Source organism: Mesoplodon bidens (genome assembly GCF_964165515.1).
Source record: "Mesoplodon bidens genome assembly, chromosome: 10".
NCBI lineage: Eukaryota > Metazoa > Chordata > Mammalia > Artiodactyla > Ziphiidae > Mesoplodon > Mesoplodon bidens.
The window spans coordinates 8,707,770-8,732,188 of record NC_138172.1 but is presented as its reverse complement, the minus strand read 5'-3'; the positions used below and the strand labels follow the sequence as shown (position 1 = coordinate 8,732,188).

Here is a 24,419-nt window from a genome sequence, read left to right as displayed (position 1 = left end):
AGCCGGGCCCTCACACGGGAGGGCTTGGCAGTGTGTCTGGCTACCTTTGTTTCCGATACGTGTAGCGTCGCACCCAAATTAAGAGTTAGGCTCATCCTTGGCACACACGGCTTAACAATCTGAAAATGATCCCTGTATCGTGCTACTCCAAGTGCGGTCCAGAGACCGGCAACAACAGCATCACCTGGGAACTCGTCAGAGATGCAGAATCTCAGGCTGCACCCAGATCGGCTGAATCAGAATCTTTAAAGCCTGAGAAGCCCTGCCTTAGACGGTGCCGCAGCCTAGGATCAGAACCTCTCCAGCTATACTTTTCCAATCTGCTTGATGTACAAACTCCCCAGGTGAATCAGATACATGCTGAAGACTGAAAAACAGGACAGGAGAGCTTTGAAATGTCATAAGGACACCATCACTGTGGCATTCAAACCACATCTTTCAGATACCTCCTGCACCCAGGAGCAACACAAACATTTCCTTTGAGACGGCAAGAAAGGTATCATCAGTTGATCTGTAGCCCACCTACTTCTGGAAACGGACTCGTGATAGCTTATAAACAGAGCGGGCCAGCTAAGCAGCATGACACAATGGGGACTGTGGGACAGTTCCCCAAGCCCACAACCCACTCAGCGCCTTTCTCCACACATGGGCTATTAAAGAGCCTAAAAGTCCATCACTGTGTTCTCCTTGGGCTTCTTTTTAAAATTATAAGCTTTCCCCAGAAGAAAAAGCACATCTACATTCAGACCCAGCCGGTGAGGAGCCTTTTCAGAGCCTGCTTCTCCCCGTGGCGATCTGTCAGCAAGTCTTGTCATTCGACCTACCTCCAGAGAGAACCTTGAAAGTTCCACTCTCCACCTCCACTGCTGCGTCACAGCTCACGTGTGCCTGCCAAGAACTTCCCAGCTGGTCTCTCCGTTCCCACTTCCGCCTGCCTCTGCTCTCCGCTCCACAAAGCACTCAGAGTGGTCCCTGAAAGACACAAACCCCATCATGTCACATCCCAGCCTGAGGTTAAGAATTGCCTGTATCCATTTCCTTTGGCTGCTGTAACAAATTACCATAAACATGGTGGCTTATAATAAAAATTTCCTGTCCCCCAGTTCTGGGGAACAGAAGTCCAAATCAGTGTGATTGGGTTGAAATTAGTGTGCTGGCAGGGCCACGCTCCCTCTGGAGGCTCTAGAAGAGAAGCTGTTCCTTGCCTCTTCCAGCTTTTGGAGGCTGCTGGCATTCCTTAGGTCGTGGCCGCATCTCTCCTATCTCCCCTTCCCTGGTCACACTGCCTTCTCTTTTTCTGTGACAACTTTCCCTCTGCCTCTTTCTTCACAGGGATACATGTGGTGGCACTTAGGGCCCACCCCGATAATCCTGGTCATCTCCCCACCGAAAGATCCTTCACTTCATCACACCTGCAAAGTCTGTTTTTGTCCTATCAGATGACATTTACAGATTCTAGAGACGAGGATGTGGATATCTTTGGGAGGACCACTATTTAGCCTACCACACTACGTTTCCATCGCCCTTGCTGAAATCCAAAATCTTTACCGTGGCTCTGAGGTCCTTTTTGAACTGGTCCCTACCCACCCCTCAGACCCTCAGACCCCATCTTGTTCCACATTCCCCCTCTCCCAGCACACCCCTCTGTTTGCTTTTAGATTTTCAAGTAAGCATGTCCCTGCCAAAGGGCCTTGGCTCTTGCAGTCCCTTTTGCTTGGAAAACTACTACTCTTGGCCTCATCTGATGGACGAATGAATGCCTTCTTCCCAAGAACTCAGGAAAAGGAGAAACAGCAACATGAGGAGAGACGAACTGTGCCACCTCCCAATATCGCCTGGTTAAGGATGCTCCCACCCACTCTTCCTTCAGGTTCCAAATGCCCCAAAACATCCACAGCCCTTGGTTACCTGTAGACTCTGTCCGGAACGGAGTCACTTTGGACAGTAAGGTCAGAACTGGGATAGGGATAATGCCAGTGGCACCAGCCCAGCCTCCATGTTCTGGGAGAAAATGAGACTGTCCAAGATATAGAAATCTGTTTTGATTTCCTTTTTATGACGTGTCTTCTTTTAGTGGTCAAGAAACACCCGCTGTTGATTTTGTGGGAATTCTGCAAAGGCCACTGCTAATGGGAGCATCCTGCTCTGGAGACAGGAGGCTTGCCCGTGGTAAAATGACCTTTAATTTTCTCCTGACTCTGAGAACAGATCTCTCATTAAATGGAATTTCTAGTGTGCTATTATGATGAAAATGTAAAAGGCTTTTTCTTGCCCCAAAAAGGAGTTTTGTGTAGTTATACAAATCAACAGCAATCAGTAGTATATTACAGACAGTGGCTGGTCTCAAGTTATCAACTCACCTTGTTCTAATTTGCCTGGGTCTTTCTCCATTAGCAGTGTCAATCCTGCATCCTGGGAAACCCCTTAGTCCCAGATAAACCAGGATAAACTGGTCACCCTAGTGGTAGCTAAAGGCCTATCCCTAATACTTGAGGAACCCAGGAGAAAAGGGTACAAGCAGAGGCCTATATACGGTATGTCTAAATATACAGAATTTATAAGTCAAGCTGACACACTGCTCAGTAAAAATATGGTCCATCTTCCTACCATGATCAATGTCTTTAAAACTACCTGGAAGGCTAGGTTTTGAATTCCAAGCTCTTGGATTTTCCTGTGACTTCTGTTTCCACCTTCATGAACCACTCCCAAGATCTGTCCCACACTCTAAGGGATCTTGCTCACACATATGCAGATTCTCAAACATCATCCACATGCCATAAAGGGCCACCTCTTGGTTCTCCATCAGGCCTACCGGTAAACTGTGCCAAGGTCCATCCTCGGAGGAGAATGGTCCCACAGAAGAGGACCGCTCTGCTCTGGAAGTGGCATTAGGGTCTTTCAAGCAGGAAATTCTAGGGTCTAGGGAACCTAAGCCTGGCCTGGAAGGAGTGGGTGACCAGAGGGCCAGGGTGGGGTCCCCAGGACAGGAGCCACTCTTGCCCTTGGGACTCATCCCTCCCTGGAGGTCCCTTGAAATTGAAACCATGGGATACTTTCCAATGTCCAAACACACCAGGTCCTCCTGGGCAGAGGTCAGAGTTGACCAACCCAGGGAAATAAAGTTTACACAAAACCTTTTAGATGCCCTTAGACTATTCCTAGAAAGAAGGAACTAAGGTCCTCTGTACAGGAAACAAAATTATACTATGGTGAGGGGGAAAAAGCCATGAGGCAAAAAAGAAGTTCTGAGAGAAAGGCTCTCTTGCCTGGAGATAGATAAGAAAAGTATCGGTGACAGAGAGGAGACTGGGAACTTGCCAAGCTCTTCCTGCAGAGTCCACACTAATCCAGGTTTCTGTTTTCCTTTATGGGATTTACTTTGATGGGTGATGCAGACTGTAGGCCAAGTATCAGTGTATTGAAAGCAATGCACTCTGGAAATGACTCTGCTGCTTCTGCAGCCTTGCTCCTCTGAGTGTGGTGAGTGCCAGGCCACCACTATTACATAAATAACAGCACAGAGGTGATTTGATACGAGGTGGTGAGAAAGATCATGAAGGTAGAAAGCACTGCCGTGGTGCTTAAAGGACAGTGTCAAACAAGTTGGCTTCAGATCATTCCACTTACTCACGATGAGACCTCCGGTGGGTGACTTTGCTTATCTGAGCCTTGGTTTTGCTTCTTCAGCAACAGAGGGATCCAAATAGCACCTACCATATGTGACTGGTACGAAGATGAAATCAGACACAGCATATAGAGAACTCAACCGGTGGCTGTAACACCGTGTTACAAAATGTCCCCTGCTGGTACTAACAGGAGTGCTGGTGATAGCTGCAGTACCGCGTTAGCAGAGCAGTGCTGGCTGTCAAGAAGAGACAGTACCATTATAATTATATGGGATTTAGGCAGACTAGGTGGATTCTGAGTCTCACTGTTTGTGAATCTGGAAAAGAAGGAGTCGTCTTTTTTTTTTTTTTTATTGAAGTATAGTTCATTTAAAATGCTGTGTTAGTTTCAGGCGTACAGTGAAGTGATTCAGTTTATATATATATATATATAACTTATATATATTCAGTTTATATATATTATATATATAATAACTGAATATATATATAAAAGAATATCCTTTTTCTGATTCTTTTGCATTATAGGCTATTACGAGATATTGCATATAGTTCCCTGTGCTATACAGCAGGTCCTTGCTGTTTAGCTCTTTTATATACAGTAGTGTGTATCTTTTTTATATATCTGTGTGTATCTGTTAATCTCAGACTCCAAATTTATCCCTCTCTAACGATGGAGCCATCTTTCATGATAATGAGACATCGGGTAAAAGAATCCCTTTGGGGAAGGGATGATGGATGAACTAAGCCTGTGGCAACTGCAGACACCGAACAGAAAGGACAGGGAGACACGAGGAAATGTGACTCACTCACGCCTCCACTGAGAATATGCCCCCGTGAGCACAGAGTCAGCTCAGACCACGTGGGCGACACCAAGAGAAGCTGCCGAGTGCGCTCACCATTATATTCACAGTTGTACAGACTCAAGCTGAGTCATCATAGCAGTTCAGTCACATCTCGAGTGATAGAAGGCTGACCACTCACTGGCAAGCCTGAATCACCACACTGCTACAAGTACCGCCATCCCTGGCCAAACTGAGGTACTACTCAATGTGTAGATGAATCACTTCTAAATTAAGCATGAAGATTTCCAAATTAGCTCACAGTCATCTAACATCTGGACAAGAGATATCTATTACTGAATTGGACGAGGGGACATAAGGAGAGAGAAAAAATAGAAAGAAGGCTATGTTCTCTAAGAAAACTATTTTCTTTTGAAATATAGGACCTATTTATGCAAAAATGACTGACTCATTTTCTTTTTCTGATCATCGAAAAGGAAAGCGAGTGGGTGTAACGGAGTGCTTTACAACCAAATAAAGATGTCATGTGGGCAGTAGGTTCGTAACTCAGTTTATATTACTGTAGCTACATTTAAAATGCACGTATGAGCATACCACTGAGTTATTTCTGGGCTGCACTGCCTAAGGTCTTTCTACTCTTACATGTAGCTTCCCTCAAAGACTTCTCATGCCTTCTGGGAGGCAGGAACACAGCTCACACCAAGATGCTCTCTGACCTGGTCACCCCAAGTTCTTGCTCCTGTTCCCGTGGGCTGCCAGCCTCATTGCAGAGTACTTGGCTCTTTGGAAGTCAGCTAGGAAAGTCCAGAGGCTCTCTTTTTTTTTTTTTTTTTTTGCTGTACGTGGGCCTCTCACTGTTGTGGCCTCTCCCGTTGCGGAGCACAGGCTCCAGACGCGCAGGCTCAGCAGCCATGGCCCACGGGCCCAGCCGCTCCGTGGCATGTGGGATCTTCCCAGACCGGGGCACGAACCCGCGTCCCCTGCATCGGCAGGCGGACTCTCAACCACTGCGCCACCAGGGAAGCCCCAGAGGCTCTCTTTGCCTTGAGTTCTCTGTGCCTTTGTAACAGGCTTCCCAGGTCCTGGGAGGAAAAAAGCATCTATGGTTATCACCACGAGCTCTGGGAGCAGACACAACAAGGTTCAATCCTGGCTGTCACTTCACTCTGTGCAACTACAGACAAGTTGCTAATCCTCTTTGAGCCTCAGCTTCCTCATCTGTGAAATGGGGATACTTGGAGTCCCTAACTCAAGAGTTATTGGGAGGATTAAGTATGACCATCTTTGTAAAGGACTTCGCTCAGTACCTGGCCCCATACCAAGAGTTTCATAAATGTGAGCTCTAATTCTTTCTAATGGAGGACTGTCTGCAGTCACTTATTTAGACACCCTGGAAGTTAAGCCCCTGGAATCTGATGTTTTAGGTAATAGAGAACTGTAATATCCAGCCAAACTGATCTTCCTTCGCCTCAGGGCCCATGTTTTTCCTATCGCAATGATCCCCATTCATCACCTTTTGCTGTAATTGCTTGCTTAACATCTGTCTTCCCCGGGAGAGTAGATCCTGTGAATTTTTTTTTTTATCACTGCCGCATGCCCCACACCCAGCAGAGCTTTCGGTACAGAAAGAGATGTGCAATGGTTGTTTGTCGAATGACTGAAAGACTGAGAAATCAAGGGACCAATGGAATGAGACCACGTGACCAACTGAACCACAGACCAAATGACTGAATGACCTGAGTGATTGAATGAATGAATGAATGAATGAAATTAATCATCTACATTCAACGGATGATCTGAAAATATCTTCCTAGCATGACAAAACACAAGACTACTAAATACAGGATTTTAACTTGGACAAGTAGGATCTTTGGGGGCATATAACATAGTTGGTTTTCGGTATCTTAAGCAGTTCAGTTCTCCCTCCCCGCTATCAGTGATGGCACGGGTGATAATACCCGACTGGAAAACATTACTCACTCCACACTCATGTAGCCCTCAAACTGCACATCCCTCCCCCACGCCATCATAACCCAGGATCTGCTTGACAGCTTCTGGCCTCGGCGTGTCTATCTGTGTCAGATGACATCATGGCCAAACCATGTTGTCTTGGGCTGTGAGAACAACTGGGAGAACCAAGGGGAAGCAAGCCCCAGATCTTTCACTGCCTAATTTCTGAAAACGATGAGTCTTCCCTGAAATCGCCCACCCCTTCTTCTGGGTGAACTCATCCAGTCTTTCCAGAAAGGCGGCTCAGGGGCAAGGTCTTGCTGGACTCCATCGCGGGGATTTGGTGTCTTCATACCTTGTTCATCAGCCACGGGACACGCGCATCTTTCAGAAGCTCTGGAATTCTGCCCACGGACGTCGGGACGTTGTGCTGCATTCTCAGAGGGCCTCTCAGGACATACACAGTTAGCCAGAGAAGATGCAAATTGTTTTTAAATGATAACCTGCCTCAAACTAACAGACTGAAAATGACCATTGGATGGTACTTTGACTATCCTATCCTCCTGAGAATCTGTGATTGTAACGAAATAACTGAAACACTTACTTAAGGCCATTTTCCTGCTGTGATGGAGGAAAGGACCCCCACATCCAGGCTGAGCAAAACCTTAAGGGGCCCTGGGAAGATTTTAAGTGAATGAAGCATGATGACTACCTACCTGAAACTAAGCAAAGAGTAACTGCATAATAATTAAATAATTACACAGCCACCAGGTATCAAACACCTTCTCCATGCCAGGCGCTAGTCTGCATGCTTTCTAGACATCAGCACATTTAACCTGCGTGGCAGTACTATAAGATTGGTATTATTGTTTCCATTTTACAGATAGGTAAACTGAGGCTCCCAGTAGGTGCCCAAGCAGGGATTTGACCCGAATCTCTCTAATATCAAAGCTGGTGCTCCTACCCCTCTAGAGGCTGCACCACAGCCCACCGAGATAGGAGGGAAGGGTGAGCGCCAACAAAGTGGAATAGAAGGGTGGGATGTAACTTAGGCAGGATAAAGTGGTACCTAAAATCTGGAGGGGAGAAGGGGAAGAACTGAACACAGGACCACAGTTTTCTAATAGATCAACCGCCATCACGTGAGAAAAGGAGAGCCCTCCAAAGAGATTCCAAAGGCTGGAAAGAACAGATGGGTGACATCCTGGGCGGCAGATGTCAGCCCAAGGTAACCAAGCCCCTCGTAACAGTGAGCGCTGTCCCAAACTGCTGGAACTCTCTGGTCAGAGAATGAGCTCTTAGACACGGAAAGCATTCAAGCACACCGGAGGAAACACCCTCGTGGGTGCCACAGAAGTGGGGATGGGGTACCTTGGGGGTCCCGTCCAACTCCCAGTCCCTCTGCTGGCTCTGGGGAAATGCTCACTAAGCATCTGACAATGTTACCCTTGCGTGCACCCGACCACCATCTGCCGCAGGCATGCAAGTAAAACAATCTTTGCAGAACCGGCCCATAGCAACAGTTTCATCTCTCTCAGGACAGAGGAAGCAATAATGGGGAACAGTTATTCTGAACCTATTTGTGATAAACAAGGAAGAATTGGGTGGATGTTAGAAGGGACAGGAATCTTGGGTGAGGAAGGCAACTACACGTATTACTGTACTGTTTGCAATGGATTGGGTGCATTCCCTTACTAAAGCTGGGTACGACCCTCTTGAAGTGGGGCTCATCATTTCCATCTTACAGCTAGAACAATCTAAGAGAGAAGTTCATTTGCCCACGCTGCATCGCTAATAACTGGTTCAAACTCAGATATGCTGATTTCAAAACCATTCCTCTTTTCTCCAAAGTACGTGTTGAACCCAGGGAGGGGGAGACCGAGCAGAGCCCTGAGAGCACGGTACTGAGGACAGGTAGGTTGTGAAAGGCAGAAAAGGAATGATAAGTCTGCAGCGTAGAATAAGACACAGGGAGCAGGTCAGAATGGGCTGCTCAGACAAGCTAATTTATAATCACTGAGCAAAGACAAGAAACACGAAATGCATCAAACCAGAAATCACCTCCTTCACAATTCAGTCTAATTTTGGCCTAGAGCCCAAGCTACAAAACTGGTTCCAAATTGCCAATAATGCAGGTTCATAGACAGGACCTCAGACATTTCAATCTGAACAAAACCCACATATGTCAACTTTGCCCTCAAAGGTAACATATAAAAGCACCATCACCATTTTTTTCCAGAGTACAGCATGATTTCAACATCCCGTAAGGAGATGTTACCAGGTAACACAGGTTCACAAGGCTTTGGAAAATTAAAATGCCAACATGGCAGACAGAATGGAAAACAAGATGATGAGAAAGGATGTTAATGAGTGCTTTAACTATACTGATTTTTATCCCCTCTCTGTTCCTTAAGTTCTCCTGGGAAACTGGGGTGCTACAAGGCTCCCCCCGACCTCTCGCTCATTAGAGATTTCATGATGGGCTGAACAGGCCTGATTTTCCCCATTATCTGCTGTGTGAAAGTTATTCTAAAATAGATTTTATTCTAAACAGTTGCTATAATTAGCTTGTTGAGGTTTACCTACAACTGGACCACAGGTTTTAAGTGTCTGTTGTGGGCACAGAGGGCTGAAATGCTTCTTATGTCTACGCTAGGGATTCAGACCCTACACTGTAGGAATTAAATGTGATGAACTTAGCCTGACACATGGAGAACAGCCCAAGAAATGGTTGCTGTTGCTTTAGCTGTTGTTTTGTAGTTTTTATTCATACCATCTTTGGAGTTTGACACATGTGAGTCCAATTTCAGGCTCTGCAACCAGCTATGTGACCTCAGGAAAATTATGTAACGTCCCTAGGGCTCAGTTTGCTCTACTGTAAAAGGGGGACAAGACCACCGCCTCAGGAAGGTGTTGGGAGGATGCAGTGAAATCGCTCAGGGACAGTCTGGCAGAGTTGTGCTGATGGGAGCTCAGAAAGGGCACTTGGACCCAATTATCCTGAGCACAACCCCTGAAGCTGGGAATTCCCCCTTGGAGAGGCCACTGTAAATCCTCCACCCCACCCCCTGCAAGCTAGTCCACCCAGGACCCCCCTACCCCCAAGACCACAATCATTCTCAGGCTAGGAACTCAGAGCTGCACGTTTGCCCCTTAATCCCATTCAACCGCCTTTCTCCTTCGTGAGTCATATCAACACCTGGCGCCAGTGTGCCAGGCCAAGCACAACAAACATCAATATTTTGCTACCGCTTGGTTGCAAACTCCATGCAGGTCAGCAAATTACAGTGATTCCAGTTTAGGAAGAGGGTCCAACTCAGCAAATTGCTCCGGGTTCCCCAGTGTCTCACGCGCAAGCCTCATCCTCAAAGACTCAAGACGAGCACCCTGTTAGCTGGGGCCTGGCACGGGAATGCTTCACGTTTGGAAGGGCCATCGGGACCCAGACCCAGCTGCTACACACAGCCCCGCATTCGCTCCTCAAGCCATTTTCAGAAACCAGGGGACCGAGGCACAAGGGAGTGAGAGACCTCAAGTCACCATCACTGACCGAAGTCACTCCACGGTCAGTCTTCTCCTCAAGACTCAACAGCAGCCGGCAGATCTGCCCAAGAGAAGGCTGCCAAGTTTCTGTCTTGCCTTTCCTAGCATCTCTATCTGGTTTTCCTATTCTAATTAATTGCTAAGCCTCAGATTCTTTTAACTAACTCACATGCCAAGAGCCAAAAAGACAATGTGAGAGACCACAGGGCAGCCCGTATCTCCACAACCTAGGGAAGGGGTCCTCTCTAAAGCCCACTTTAGCTTCTGGATGGCTCAGGGGGCTAGCTGGAAACACTCGAAGGGGTAACTGAATGGCGTTTAACGAAAGGGCAAATCAACGAAGGAGAAAATAGCATCGTTCCATGAACCCACTTGGAAGGCGCAAGCATCCCGGGGCCAGCGACCACAGGAGGCAGGGACCACGCCCGGCCTGCAGGGGCAGAGGGAGAGAGCTGTCCCCAGGCTGACGGGAGCTGTGGCCGCAGGTGGGGGAACACGACCACCTCCGAAACCCAGGCCAACAGAGAAGAAGCGAGGATATTTAAGACACCCACCTCTGATCTCGCACCGGGGCCTCCTGCGCTGGCTGAGCTGTGCGTGGAGAACGCGGGTCAGCCTCCCAGGCCCAGAGCTGGAGGCGACAGGAAAAGGGAATCTTGAGGGGTCACAGGGAACATCCAAAATGATCCCCAGCTGCCGGGAGTCCTGTCTCTACGCCATCGTCCAGGCTGAGCCCTTACCCCGAAGCCAGGCATCTCCTGAGGGATCCCTGTTGGGTTTGGATCCCAACTAGCTCTGAGGCTTGAGCAGCTCACATAACACAGCGGAGCTTCATTTACTCATTTGTAAATAGGATTAACAATACCCACCACCTGGGGCGGTCTTGAGGCTTCACCACGTAAAATGCTGACGGGCACAGAGAAAACACCGAGCACCTGTTCGCTTTCTTCCTACCACGCAGACACGTGCTGCGCGCGCGCACACAAACGCACGTGCGCACATAAACGCATGCGCGCGCACGCACGCAAATACACGTGCGCGCACACAAACGTACGCATGCGCACGCACACAGACGCTCACAAACGCACACAGACGCACACAGACGCACACAGACGCACACACACACCGAGGATGGATAGGCGGAAGGTAGCAGTAAATACTACACCTATGGAAATTATACGTGGACGTGGTTCAGTTCTCCAGGACCATAACTAGAAAGTTCTCGTTGGTAAGAGTAAATGCTGCTTTGCAAAGGCCACACTCAACTCATGTAACTTACTGCCCCAGGAAGCGTTAAGAATTGAGGGGAGCAGATGTATTTCTTTTAAAAATAGGTACCAGGGCTTCCCTGGTGGCGCAGTGGTTGAGAGTCCGCCTGCCGATGCAGGGGACGCGGGTTCGTGCCCCGGTCTGGGAAGATCCCACATGCTGCGGAGCAGCTGGGCCCGTGAGCCATGGCCGCTGAGCCTGCGCATCCGGAGCCTGTGCTCCGCAACGGGAGAGGCCACAACAGTGAGAGAGGCCCGCGTACCGCAAAAAAAAAAAAAAAAAAATAGGTACCAAACATCTCCCCAGGAAGTAGCAGAGAAGTAAATCTTTTTTTTTTTGGCGGTACGCGGACCTCTCACTGTTGTGGCCTCTCCCGTTGCGGAGCACAGGCTCCGGACGCGCAGGCTCAGCAGCCATGCATGGCTCACGGGCCTAGCCGCTCCGCGGCATGTGGGATCTTCCCGGACCGGGGCACAAACCCGTGTCCCCTGCATCGGCAGGCGGACTCTCAACCACTGTGCCACCAGGGAAGCCCAGAAGTAAATCTTTCAACCAGATCCAAGAGTAAGGAGGATGATAGTATGTTGGTTTTCAATACACTGTGTGATAAATTACCACGAACTTAGCAACTTAGAATGTTTATCATCCTGCCACGTGGTTGTTGGCAGAATTCACTTCCTTACAGACGTGGAACTCGTGGCAGCTCACTTCTTTAAGGCCAGCAGGACTGAGGTAGAGATTTCCTCGGTCTCTGACGTCTGGCTCCTCCTGTGAACAGCTCACCTGATTAGGTCAGGCCCACCCGGGATAGTCTCCCTATTAGGGACCTTAATTACATCTGCAAAATCCCTTCACTTTGGCCATAAGACTCAACAACATCACAGGAGTGGAATCCCATCACCTGTGCCACATTCTGTTCATTAGAAGCAAGTTAAGAGGTACCACCCACACTCATGGGGAAGGGATTATCTAAGGACCTGGGTCATTGGACAGCATCTTAGAATTCGGACACTACAGATAGTTATAGATGAACATATGGATATGCCTTGTATGGCAAGAGGAATAAATATTGTTATCCTCATTTTTTTTGAAGGACTCAGAGACTCTTAAATATATTGCCCAAATCACTGAGCTCACCCCCGTGATGAAGCTGAAACACACATGGAGATTTTCTGGGTCTCAATCTCGTGCTCCTTCCACTCCCTTGTCAACCTGGCAAAGAAGGGAATGGCTCCATCACACCCTCAGGTGCAACACAAAGCTGATGTTCAGAGGAAATTGATCACGTGCCCCCAGTAACTAATGACAAATTTGAGTTGCAAGTGGCCTAGTGGATGACAGCAGCCACACCGCTTTCAGCAGAGCCAGAATCAAATGCAGGGCTCTGGGCTCGTAACCCAGTGCTCCTTTGCAATGGACAGATCTTCTTGTGCGTTTCACTATCCCTGTCAAAGACAGGCTCTAAGGCAGGAGAATAGCTGGGTCCAAGAATCATGTTTTGTTTTCATCCAGATGCTTTGGCCTTACAGGCAAAGCCTTTCTTGATCTAGGAGTCAGTCCATCCAAAAATCTGGAGAAAATTAGATAGTTATTCTAAAATTAAAGTTACTGTAAGCATGGCAGGAAAGAAACCAAAAAATTCAAGTCGTGAACAATTCACATATATATGGTACAAATGATGGTCCAAGCTGATACATATTAAAATATATGATGTAGTTCATGGTATATTTATATCAATTAAAACACATTAAAACATACTATGTGGTTCACGGATTATTGATATCTACCTACTCTTAAGTGTTGGGTGTTTTTAATGAAAACAATATGTTAAGGCAAATCATAACCAAATAGAAGCCATCATGCATGTTTGCATATTAAAACAACTAAACCACATTTGCTACATTATAACAGTAAAAACATCTTTGTGAGCCATGATGATTGGGGATTTTCTAAATTGGCATGGAACTAAAAGATCTGGGTTCCAGGTTTTGCTTGGCCTCTTTCTAGCTCTCTTACTTTGAGGAAATCACTTTTCCCTCCCAGCTCAATGCTTGAAACACACATACGAGGCCAGAAACTCAGTTATGGGTTCCCAGCCCCTCAGCCTCATGCTCTGATAATCAGGGGTTGTTAGTTACCAACTGGGTTTCTATTAGAAGCTCCTGGGTGTCCTTGCTGTGGGTTAACTAGCAAATCAGATACTGCCACTCCCCTACTTAAAGCTCTATAACACCCTGTCCAGTATGGTAGCCACTGGCCACGCACGGCTATTAAGCATTTGCAAAGTAGCTGACCTTAGCTGAGATGCCCTGTAAGTATAAAACACACACCAGGTTTCAAAGATGTAGCACAAAAAAAGAATATAAAACATCTCAATAATGTTTTACATCATTCACAAGTGGATATGACACCATTTCAGATATATGGGGTTAAATAAAATATAGTTTACCTTTTTATGACTCTTTTTTAATGCGGCTATTAGAAAAATTTTAATGATATATGAGGCTCCCATTATATCTCAGTGAGAACACTGATCTATAGTTTCCTACTGTCCTCAGAAAAAAATTTAAATTCCTTGGGACTTCCCTGCTGGTGCAGTGGTTAAGAATCCACCTGCCAACACAGGGGACACAGGTTCAAGCCCTGGTCCGGGAGGATCTGACATGCCGTGGAGCAACTAAGCCCATGCGCCTCAACTACTGAGCCTGCACTCTAGAGCCTGCAAGCCACAACTACTGAGCCCTCGTGCCACAACTACTGAAGCCCTCGCGCCTAGAGCCCGTGCTCCACAACAAGAGAAGCCACCACAATGAGAAGCCCGTGCACCACAATGAAGAGTAGCCCCCGCTCGCTGCAACTAGAGAAAGCCCACGTGCAGCAACGAAGACCCAATGCAGCCAAAAATAAATAAATAAAATAAATTAAAAAAATTTTTTTTAACTCCTTATCAGCATCCAAGGTGATCCAGTTCCCACAAGGTCCCCTCACAAATTCTCCTTGTCCCTCATTACTCTCCAACTGTAATGACCCTATGATCCCTCAGACACATCAAGCCCATGCCCACCTTAGGGTCCTAGCACTCATGACTCCATCCTTCTGGAATGTTCTTTCTGTGGCAACTCTGCTCATCGCCATGCTGACTCGAACTCCCTCTTTAGGTTTCATCTCACATATCACCTCCTCAGTCAGGCCTTCCTGGACCACCTGATCTCAAGGGACCACACATCCAGTGACTCACTCCTCCATTTATTTCCTCTGAGGCCCTCATTGCCATTCTTAGTTCCCTTGTCTAATCATCTGTTCACCTTTTCCATGCCGGTCTCCCCCAACCGGAATAGAAGCTGTATGAGGGCAGGAACCTTTCCGGTCTTATTCAGTCTATGTCATATCTACAGCTCAGGGCCTCACCCATTAGAGTTCTCAGCTCAATGTTTGTTGAATGCATGAATGAACAGTGAAAAGAGCATGAAACTCAGAGTCAAAAAATCCCACTCAGGACAAACCCAATGACAAGGATAACGACACCATCACCTTGTTCCTAATGCTGACTCTTGTCCTGTAATCAATCCTTGACAGTCACTATAGGAGGCAGCGTGATAACTCAGAGGACACAGTCTGGAGCTAAAAGCCCTGAGTTTGAATTTCACCTCTGCCACCTGCTGGAGTATGACCTTGGATGGAGCCCTTGACTGTCCCAAATCTCCATTTTCTCCCAGAGATATAATTAGAATTATTACGGAATAATTAGAATTATACCACGGTTGTCTTGAAGGTCAAGTAAGATAAGAGCTTTGTGAATCAAAAAGCCCCAGTGATATTCATCGGACCAAGACATTCTTGAAGGGGAAGGATTCTTTTATTTACCTGGGTGTCCCCAGCACCTACAACAGGGCTTGGCTTAAGGCAGGTGCCCCCAAAACTACTTGATGGATGAATGAAGCTTCTAATAAGCCCCAGCACCACCAAGCAATGAACCTTGGGGAAATCAGATCTCTTTGCTGTTCCAACCTGGAAAAGACACCCCATTTTCTCCCAAAGAGAAGCAAAAGGACCCCAGAGATGGAGTGAGGCTGAGATATAATGAGCCCTATTGCCTCCATTTTCCAGAACCGTCCGGATTATAAGACTGTCCAGGTGCCCAGTCAAAACTCTGACTATAGGTCCCCTGGAACATTTGGCTTGAGAGTAGGATTTAAAGAGTCAGAGTCAGCACCCTCAGCTGAGGACAGACTAAGCAGTACAGGAAGCAGGGAGCAGCTTTCTGCCTACGACAGGTTCTTTTCCAGAAAGGAGAGACAAGGCCATCTAAACAGTAGCTGCTGCTTCTTTTTTTTTTTTTTTTAATTTATTTATTTATTTATTTTTGGCTGCGTTGGATCTTCATTGCTGCGTGCAGGCTTTCTCTAGTTGTGGCGAGCAGGGGCCACTCTTCGCTGCGGTGCACATGCCTCTCACTGCGGTGGCCTCTCTTGTTGTGGAGCACGGGCTCTAGGTGCACGGGCTTCAGCGTTGTGGCTCGCGGGCTCCAGAGCACAGGCTTAGCAGTTGTGGCACAAGGGCTCAAGTGCTCCGTGGCATGTGGGATCTTCCCGGACCAGGGCTTGGACCTGTGTCCCCTGCATTGGCAGGCGGATTCTTAACCACTGCGCCACCAGGGAAGCCCCCAAGCAGTAGCTTCTGATACTCATATTCTGAGAAAGAGCCACAATACCTGCTTCCTTAACTGAAACTGTAGCCAAGGGTAAAAATAAGAAGAGGGGAAGACTGTCTTGTTTGGAGCTAAACAGTGTTACAGTTCATAAAAGTCAAATTATTCCATGGAACAATAATTTCTCAAAATGGGGCAGGGAGGGTGGCTGGGAAGAGAGTGGGAAATGACTTCACTGGGTAGGCTTCTGCCTAGTTTGCAAGGGATAAAGCTTGCCTTTGTTATTCTCCTGGCTTCTGTTCCCACAGCTCTGAAGTCTAAAGGCTTCTGGCAGGACATCCCAGTTCAACACCATTGTTTCTAGGATTTGCTACTGAAAGGGCTATTCACGTGGAAACCTCTCCCAGTCCAGGCTTCCGTCAGCCACTGTTAATTTACACCCTGGTTTAATCATGCAGCCCACCTAGGAAGTTTGGACAAACCAGACCAGGGGTGGCACTGAGCCATCTCTCCCAGTCCCACCTTGCCAGCTCACTGCTGGTTCAAAGCCAGAACGCAACCTCCATTCATTCCCCAGATGTGTTCTGAGCATCAATCATGGGCTAGGTGTCGGGGCTACAGGTGGGAGCAAGCGAGACAAACACTGACCAGAGCAGAAATCCATGAAAGGAGAAAAAGATCATCCCGCGTCTTGGAAAAAAGGAGTCACAGATAGAAAGCCCTTTCCAGGAATGTGAAAAAAGAACCACAGCTTGGGATCATGGGTCAAGATTCGGGACTGCTGAGGATGATGATGTGTTAAGAACCAAACTGGAGGAGGCTTTAAGAAGGAAAGCATCTCCAGTAAGAGAAAAAGCCCTAGAATGTGCTGCAGCTTCCCTGTCCCCTTACATCAGTCCCACACGACGTACTTTGAAACCACCCTGCATTCTTCTTGCAGCCGGGTTTTATTTTAGCCCACTTGAGCCCTGGTTTCCAGCAGGGGGGCACTGCCAATGTGGGTTACAGGAAGAAAACCTCATGACAGAGTACTCTCCTGTCTGGGAAAAAGGTGAAAAGGGGCTGTGTTTAATCCTCTGTCTAGGCTGGGAAAATGGCTCTGGGAACCCAGGTCTGTGGAACTGGCTTAATAGCTATGGATTATAGGCAGACAGCATGACACAGTGAGACCTGGCCGATTTTGTCTTCTAGGACTTGTGATGTTAGATGTTGCAAGAGACTTCCTCCCAAGGATGTGAGAAATCCACAGATGGAATGTTGCTTGTCCAGACCTGCATGACTCAATTAATCTCAAAAAATATGAATTTCCTAGTTTATGGCTTGTTATCCTGTGTCCCTTCTCCCCAGATGATCTCTCACGCTCCCTCTCTCAGGTTAAAGCCTTGCTGAAGAGTTCGCCTTTGTCCCAGTGACCCTCTCTGATCCTATTCCCTCATCCGTTAAATGGGAGTGACAATCATCATCATTATCATGGTAGCAATAGCAATACCTGAGATAATTACTAGATAACAATGAGAAAATATGACTACAGGAGTGAAGATGTATATGCTGCCACTTATAAAATCAGGACAGTGTTCTCTTCCTCCCTGAATGGAGAGGACTGACACGAAAGCAAGTTATAAAAGGCAGATTAATACTTTACAAACATTAAGTTTAAAACACAAATCACAACTCACTGCAATCTCACCTCCTCTCCGATGATTGGAAAACTTGCCCAGGTTTGGGAAAAGCTAGCCAGCTTAGTCAAAGCTGCTGCATACAACCTGCCCACCCCTCTACCACAAGGCAGAAAGAGTGGGCAGGGGAACACAGCTCAGCATTTATTTTTGGACCCAGCTCACTAAAAATACCCGAGCCTTCCTGTTTGATCACTCTCCCTTTTGACCTGAATGGATCGCGGGGCCCGGCGGCCCGCCCCACCCTCTGCCCATTGTCCTTTAAAGGAGAAGGGCGTGGGGACGGATTCCTGCCGCTCAGGGACAGATGTGCGCCGCCCGGGCAGGCAGGGGCCGCGGCCGCACTGACGTAAGGGCAGCGCTCACTCAGCTGCAGCCTCCCGGCCGGGCCCAGACCAACCGAAGGGAGGGGGGAGCCGCGCGCTGGGATTGGCTGGCCAAGCGCGAGCGCCCGCGCCGATTGGCTGGCGAGGTTTTAGAGGGAGTCCCGCTCTCCAATTAAAGGGCCCCGCCGCGCCGGGCTGCGAGCAGAGCTCGCCCTGGGCTAGCGATCCTGGCCATTCAGCCACCGCTGTCCGCGCTGCGCGCCCTCGCGCCTCCGCCTGAGAAGCCAGGCGCTGTTTGTCCACCCCAGAAGAGGATGGCAAAGGTGGCCAAGGACCTCAACCCAGGAGTTCAGAAGGTGAGCTGCGATCTGTCTGTACTTACCCAGATTCTTTCTTTCCCCGTTTCCCTCTCCTCTGTGTTTGAGGCGGCTTACCTAGAAGTAAGGAGAAGGAAATTCATTAAATTCCGAGACTTAACAGAAAATAGAATAGCTGGGAATAGTGTTTGAGCTAACAGGCACACACCCCAAATTTTACTCTTAAAGGCCGTCGTGTAAAGTTTTTGCCAAGGATCTTAGTTCTCTGATGCTGCTAATTAAAATTTAAATAAGGTAAAACTTTTTCTGAAATGGTAATTCTCTGGTCTGTAGTGGGGGAAAGACCATAACTTCCCCCTCCTGTGATTGAGGTGAAGGTTTGGGGAGGGGGTTATATTTACTCACAAGGAATCTCCCTTTTTGCTGTCATCCTAGCGTTTTGTGTTTTTCAGACTCACACACACACACACAGAAACCAGTTTCTTTAGTTGGTAATATTGGCAGTGGCAGCAATTCCAGCACAGGGGAACTAATTTCTGTCCCCAGGGTCTGCACGTTTCCCTTTCAAGAAGGGCTGGCCGGGAGCCCAGAAGGTCATGGGTGAATTACTGCCTGAGGGGCCTGCAGCTGTGCCCTAGCCCCAACCACCGCCTTACGTACCTGCAGGCAGTTGGGAGGGGGCACAGGCCGGAGGCTTAGAGGACCTGGGAGCTGGAAGGAAGCCGAGAGACAGCCTAGACCAGTGGAGAAACTGAGGTCCAGCGTCACAAAGAGTTGCTCCCAGCAGGCAGCAGAGCCTAAGGAAAACCTTAGGCATCGAAACCCCAGCCCTGCCACTTTTTAGCTGCATCACAATGACAGAGTCCCTTTTCTGAGCCTCAGTTCCCTTGTTTCCCATGGGGGGATGATAGGTCCCACCTCCCTCACAGAAGCAGTAACAGCTATGGTACCCTGTAGGGTCATCTCCCAAAGAGAACTTGGTCTTGCAGGGCAAAGTCCTCTTTAGACATTTGCCATTACCAGAGGCACGGGGTGGGGGCGGGGGTGGGGGGTGCCGGGGTAAAATGAGAGGGGAAAAAAAAAAAACAACTATGTCAGAATCAAAATGCAAGCCAGCCACTTAGAGGTGCAGGATTCACGCATCTGATTTTTACAGCTACGCCACTGCATGGCTGGCCTGCCCCAGACTCGCATACACAGAGTGCACCAGACCCTTCTGAATGTGTACACCAGGGCAGACTTCACCAGGGCATCTCTCTGGAATGCACCTGCCCCCATTGCATTTGCCAGACTATCTGCAGAATCCAGTCATCTCTCCTCCTATGGAATTCTCACAGCATGTTAGACCTTGGTGAGATACCCGGTAATTTCTACCACTAGTGAGTCAGGCACACACTGCTCTCACTCCTCTACCCACCTTTCTAAACTCCTGCAGGACAAACCTTTCTCGCTCATCTCTGTCCTGACGCAGCACGCCATGCACAGCAGGACTCAATCAACTACAAGTGAACGGGCTAAGACCATGGTGTTCTCGGACGGTACAATTTGTGCGTTATTGTTTTCTAACTTGTGGCGGCAACCGGGATATTTGTGTGTCTGAACTGCCTCCCCAAATTCAGCCAAGGTAAAAGAGTTCAGAGCTAAAGGGGCAGCGTCCCACTGGCCACTGGAAAATCAGATGGTTCGGGGTGGTTTTACTACAAGCTAGTGGACGGTTAGTGGGTGAAGGGAAACAGGATACACGGAACACCCCTCCTCAGCACAAGCCCCGGCCACCACTCGGAGGAAGGCTTGCTTTTACTTTCCTTTGCATGGGAGCGTGTGATTATCCGGATTAGAGGTGGAACACAGTCTCCGACCTGTCACCCTCTAGTGCCAACTTCCTTGGCCTGCAAAGCGTTTATTTTCCATTTAGATCCAATTACAGGCTTAGCGAAAGAATGTGGTGGGTAGAGATGAAAGGGTGGATATTTTTTACCCTTTGGGACTCTGACAGTCAGAGGAGGATCACCACTTGGTTGATTAACGCATGTCATCAACTCAGAAAGTCAAGGGAAGGGAAGGGAATGGGGGGAAAGCTCCACTTGCTTTTGTATAAGCTTGGACTTGCTGAGCTGTACAGCGGTGATTAAACACTGGGTCACATCAACAGCATGCTGCAAAACTTTTATTGCATAATTTACTTTCAAAAGCTGCAACAGTGGGGGGTTTTCTAACATTTGGCTTCGGGAGGCATAATCACACTTAGGCATTTTGAAACAATTTCATAGCCCCTTAGAGCTTCAAGGGACCTATTTACAAAATGAGAAATGATTTCAAATGGGCTACAAGCTGACTCCACTGCCCTGCCCCCAAAGGGATGGGCGCTGCAGGGAATCCCTAGCAGCTGGAAAGTCAGAAAAAAAAGTCTTCAAGAAAGAGAACATAAAATCCCAAACCTGGAGTAGGCTTTGAGACCATCTATCCAATCCCAAGCAGACAGGGGGACTGGCCGTGGGTCACATCCATAGTTCGTGGCAGGGTGTAGAAATAGTTGCCTACATCCTCTCATCTGTACTGAGTCGAATGCTCTCATTGGCGGCTCTTGAGTCACGACTTGTTTTTCAACTGGGAAAGAGGTTTCCTAGCATGGAGAGTTTCCCTGAGAATCAGGAACTAGCCACCATGCTCTGGTAACAAAAAGCCTGGAAGGCCAAATGCCATTTCTCTTGGTGGAATCAACCACCACTGTGGATGTGCTCTTCTCTTGTTTATTAAGTGGTTAGTATTCTTGTAACCAGATCTGGGTTCAAATCCCAGCTCCACCACTTACTAGCTGTGTGCTCTTGGGCAAGCTGATTTACTTCTGAGTCTGCGTCCTCATCTGAAAATTGGGAGACACTAAAAGCATCTCCCTCCCAAGGGGTCCGTGATCATGAAATGAGCTGATGCGTACAAAGGGCTCAGCACATGAGCGCAAATAGGTTTAGCCATTGTTATTGGCAGTGGTGGTTGTGTATTTCAGTGGATGTGTGATTGCTGAAAGGAGTCTTTTGGTGGATGAAGGACCTGTTTTTTTTTCTTCAGCTGACTGGCCCATCTGACGAGTAACTAATTTTCATTCGGCTGAGTGAAAGCCAGCTGCTCAGCCTTGATAACCTAGAACAATGACCAATGACCTTGTCTTCATTCTAGCCCAACAGATACAAAATCTGCTTACACAACAGAGGTCATCAGTCACTGAGCATTTCACTCTGGAGTGCTGGAATGGTAGGCCTGGAAGCAGACACAGAGCTCTTTTTACTTTATAGATTAGGAAACTGAGACCCAGAGAGGTCAAGCCCCTTCTGTGAGATTGCTAAGAAGGTGGGCCAGGGCCCATTAGGCTCTGTAAGAATACAGGCCCCTTGGCTGCCAAAGAGCCATTTGCAGGAGTTTGGAAAGGACTAGAACAAAAAAGATCAGAGAGCATGTTCACTGCTGACTCTGAGTCTGCCAGTGGACCGGCTCCGGAGGGTTCTATTTTTCACCCCTCAGCACCATGTCGGAGGAGCGTGAAAGAATGGTTCGTCCTAGTGCACTGCCAGGTTCAGCGGGGCGTCTCCCTCCACCCTTCTCCACATCACGTCCCTCTTGGCTTTCCTGTCCTCCAGCTCTGCCCTCCCCTCCGTACTCAGCCCTTCCTGCTTTCACCTCCAGTTCCTGCCGCGTGCAAAACTGCTGGCGCACTGCCTGGGCAAACCGATCCAACATCAACACGGCTCCTCGAGAATTGTCCTTGGCTCCCTCCATCTTAGAAATATATTAAGCTGTCACTTAAAGAGTTTAATAGCCAAGCCATTGGACACATGCCCATAGGTGTATAAGTAACTTGGCCCAAAGAGAGCCATATTTAAAAAAAGAAAAAGAAAGAAAGAGAAAGAAAGAAAGAGAGAGAGGAAGAAAGAAAGAGAAAGAAGGAAAGAAAGGAAGGAAGGAAGGAAGGAAGGGAAGAAAGAAAGAGAGAAATTATCCAAGTCCTTCTTAAAGATCTCCCCAAACAGATGCTGAAGCCACTGCTTGTAAGTTGCAGATGCTTGTCATGTTGTGCAGACACGTCCGAATATATGGGGTTGCAGTTAACAGTTGACTTTCACCAATGCATCCACCCCCTTGAGGTGGTGGAAGGCAGGGAAAGGTACCTCGCAGATCATCTCTCGGCTTTATTCTAAGCCATCTCAGCTCCAAGGCCTTCTCCCGGCCCAGGGCTTACCAACAGTTCTACAGGCAGGACAGGGGAAAAATGACTTTGGTATTCCCCTCTGGATCCCATGGTATCCCTTACGGATCTTCCCGTAGTTTGATCTCCTCTCCACGTTAACTGACTAAAGGTGACGAGGGAGAAAAAGAATGGGCTAGATTCAGCAAAAGCCTGGGGACCAGGAAGGAGGGACAGGTGCACAGACTCACATGTGCATCTTCCTTTCCCACCCCTGCTCCTGCTACTTCCAGTGAGGGTAAGTCAGGAGCAGAGAAGTCAGGGAATAGTTCCTCCTGTAACCCACCCACTAGGGTCAACTGGGCTCCACAAGAGGTATTCCATTTGACTTTGGCAAGGAGAATGTTTCCTTCCAACTTGCACATTCAAAACAGTGTCTGTATAATAAAGTGGAAATCTGTCCTGATAAGCACAGACCCTGGGAGTTCTTATCTCCCCAGTGTTCATCCAACACCATTTAAATATGTATCATAAGAAAAGTTTTCTGGCTGGGGGTGTGGGGGGTCGAGTCATTACAGTAACTGCAAGCACTTACCGGCGACTTTGGATAGGTCACTTTCCCTAGGAAGTGGCCAACCTTGAATGAGAACTGGACTTCGTTCCCCCTGCAGTCCACTGACCTTTCCTGGATACCATACTGTCTCCCAAAGAACACATGATTATGGGAAAACAGGACTAAAACTCAGTTCCACTGAAAGCAGAATTGGGGAACAGCTTTTCGGGACCTCCAGAAAGAAGAGACAGCTGCTGCTCTCTAAGTGGCTTTGTTTGGAAATATCCCCCTCTTCCCTTTCATTTGCTAACAGGAAGAGGATTTGGCTGGCAGCTGCCGTGACTTCACCAGGTGCAGGGCCACCAGCTACTTGTACAGGAGACCCTCAAGATCGAACCATTTCCTTAACTTCACATGCAACATTGGGGCTGGCTATCCTGAACCCATTCTGGGAGCTGAGCACATATCCATGGCACAGATCTGCAGATGCTCCAGAAATGCTATCTAGATAGCTTTTCTAGAAAGAGTGAAACAAGAAGTCAGGTCTCCTGTGTGGACCAAGACTCTTTTAGCGGCAGAAACTTGTATTTGGTACCTAAGCCTAAATATTTGATGTGGAAATCCAGTTGCTCACTGTCTGCTCTTTTTTATGAGAAGTGTTTACATGTTTTCTCAGAAAGGATGTGGTCTTACTTTCATCATCCATTTGGACTCTTGTCCCCTAAGGATCTGCAGGAAGACTCATCTGTTCTCTGTTAGGATGGACAAGTTTGGGGAAAGGCACAAGAAAGGAAGGAAAGATGTCTTTTGAGTACATTCAGGATGCTTGAGGTTTTCTCACATCCTATCTCTCTTAGCCTTTAGGACTACTGTGCAAAAATATTAATATCCTTTTTACACATGAGTAAATTAACGCTAAGTGTTTAAATGACTTGCCTAAGATCATATGATGACACGTTAAGAACTCATACCCGGTCTTCTCTGATTCCAAAACTGAAGCTCTTTCCACTACAGGAAGAAACCAGAAGGCTTTCATCAGAAGCAGAAATCTGGTGGAGAAGGACTAGGATTATTACTACAGGCTTCACACAGAGGTCAAGGTCTTCCTACACATTGATAGTGTGATTCAGGAATGGCCCAGCATTTGCCAACGGTTACCAGGCATCTGTGCCTCTCTGATAGCTCTTGGCCACGACCAGGTGTATACCATCACCCGCACCAAGTCAAAGCTATTTCCCAGGTAGAGAAGAAAGACTTTCTAGATTTCTCCCTTCCTGGGTTTCTAGAAGTCTGATAGAACTGTCTAGAGAGAAGGCTGGTAGAGAGACAATCTAAAGAATCATACAATATTATCCAGAAATTACTGAAGAAGCAATGATACTTGACAAAAAAAAAAAAAAAATCCTAGAGATCCAAGTTCCAGAGCTTCCAGGAAATTCTATCCTGGGGATAAGCTTGGCCTCTGGAATGTGTATCTCTACATGCCTGGTCAGCCTGACTCACGGTCTACCCAATAACACGGGAATCAGGACCA

The 24,419-nt window shown here is 47.8% G+C and overlaps 1 protein-coding gene and 1 long non-coding RNA gene across 2 annotated transcripts in view; one reads left to right on the top strand and one right to left on the bottom strand.

Annotated features, from left to right (window-relative positions):
• The window catches only part of LOC308623786, a 99,098-nt gene extending 81,460 nt beyond the window's left edge, over window positions 1-17,638 (bottom strand). Inside the window, exons 1-2 of the long non-coding RNA XR_014016884.1 lie at window positions 17,524-17,638; window positions 825-972 (exon numbers count right to left, since the gene is read on the bottom strand). This is a non-coding gene — a long non-coding RNA (uncharacterized lncRNA). The remainder of the gene's footprint in view (window positions 1-824; window positions 973-17,523) is intronic.
• A 387-nt stretch (window positions 17,639-18,025) lies between these two features.
• Window positions 18,026-24,419, top strand: part of LMCD1 (LIM and cysteine rich domains 1) — a 57,740-nt gene continuing 51,346 nt past the window's right edge. Inside the window, exon 1 of the mRNA XM_081245061.1 lies at window positions 18,026-18,194. Within this exon, the coding sequence (XP_081101187.1) occupies window positions 18,153-18,194 (42 nt within the window). The 5' untranslated portion in view covers window positions 18,026-18,152. The remainder of the gene's footprint in view (window positions 18,195-24,419) is intronic.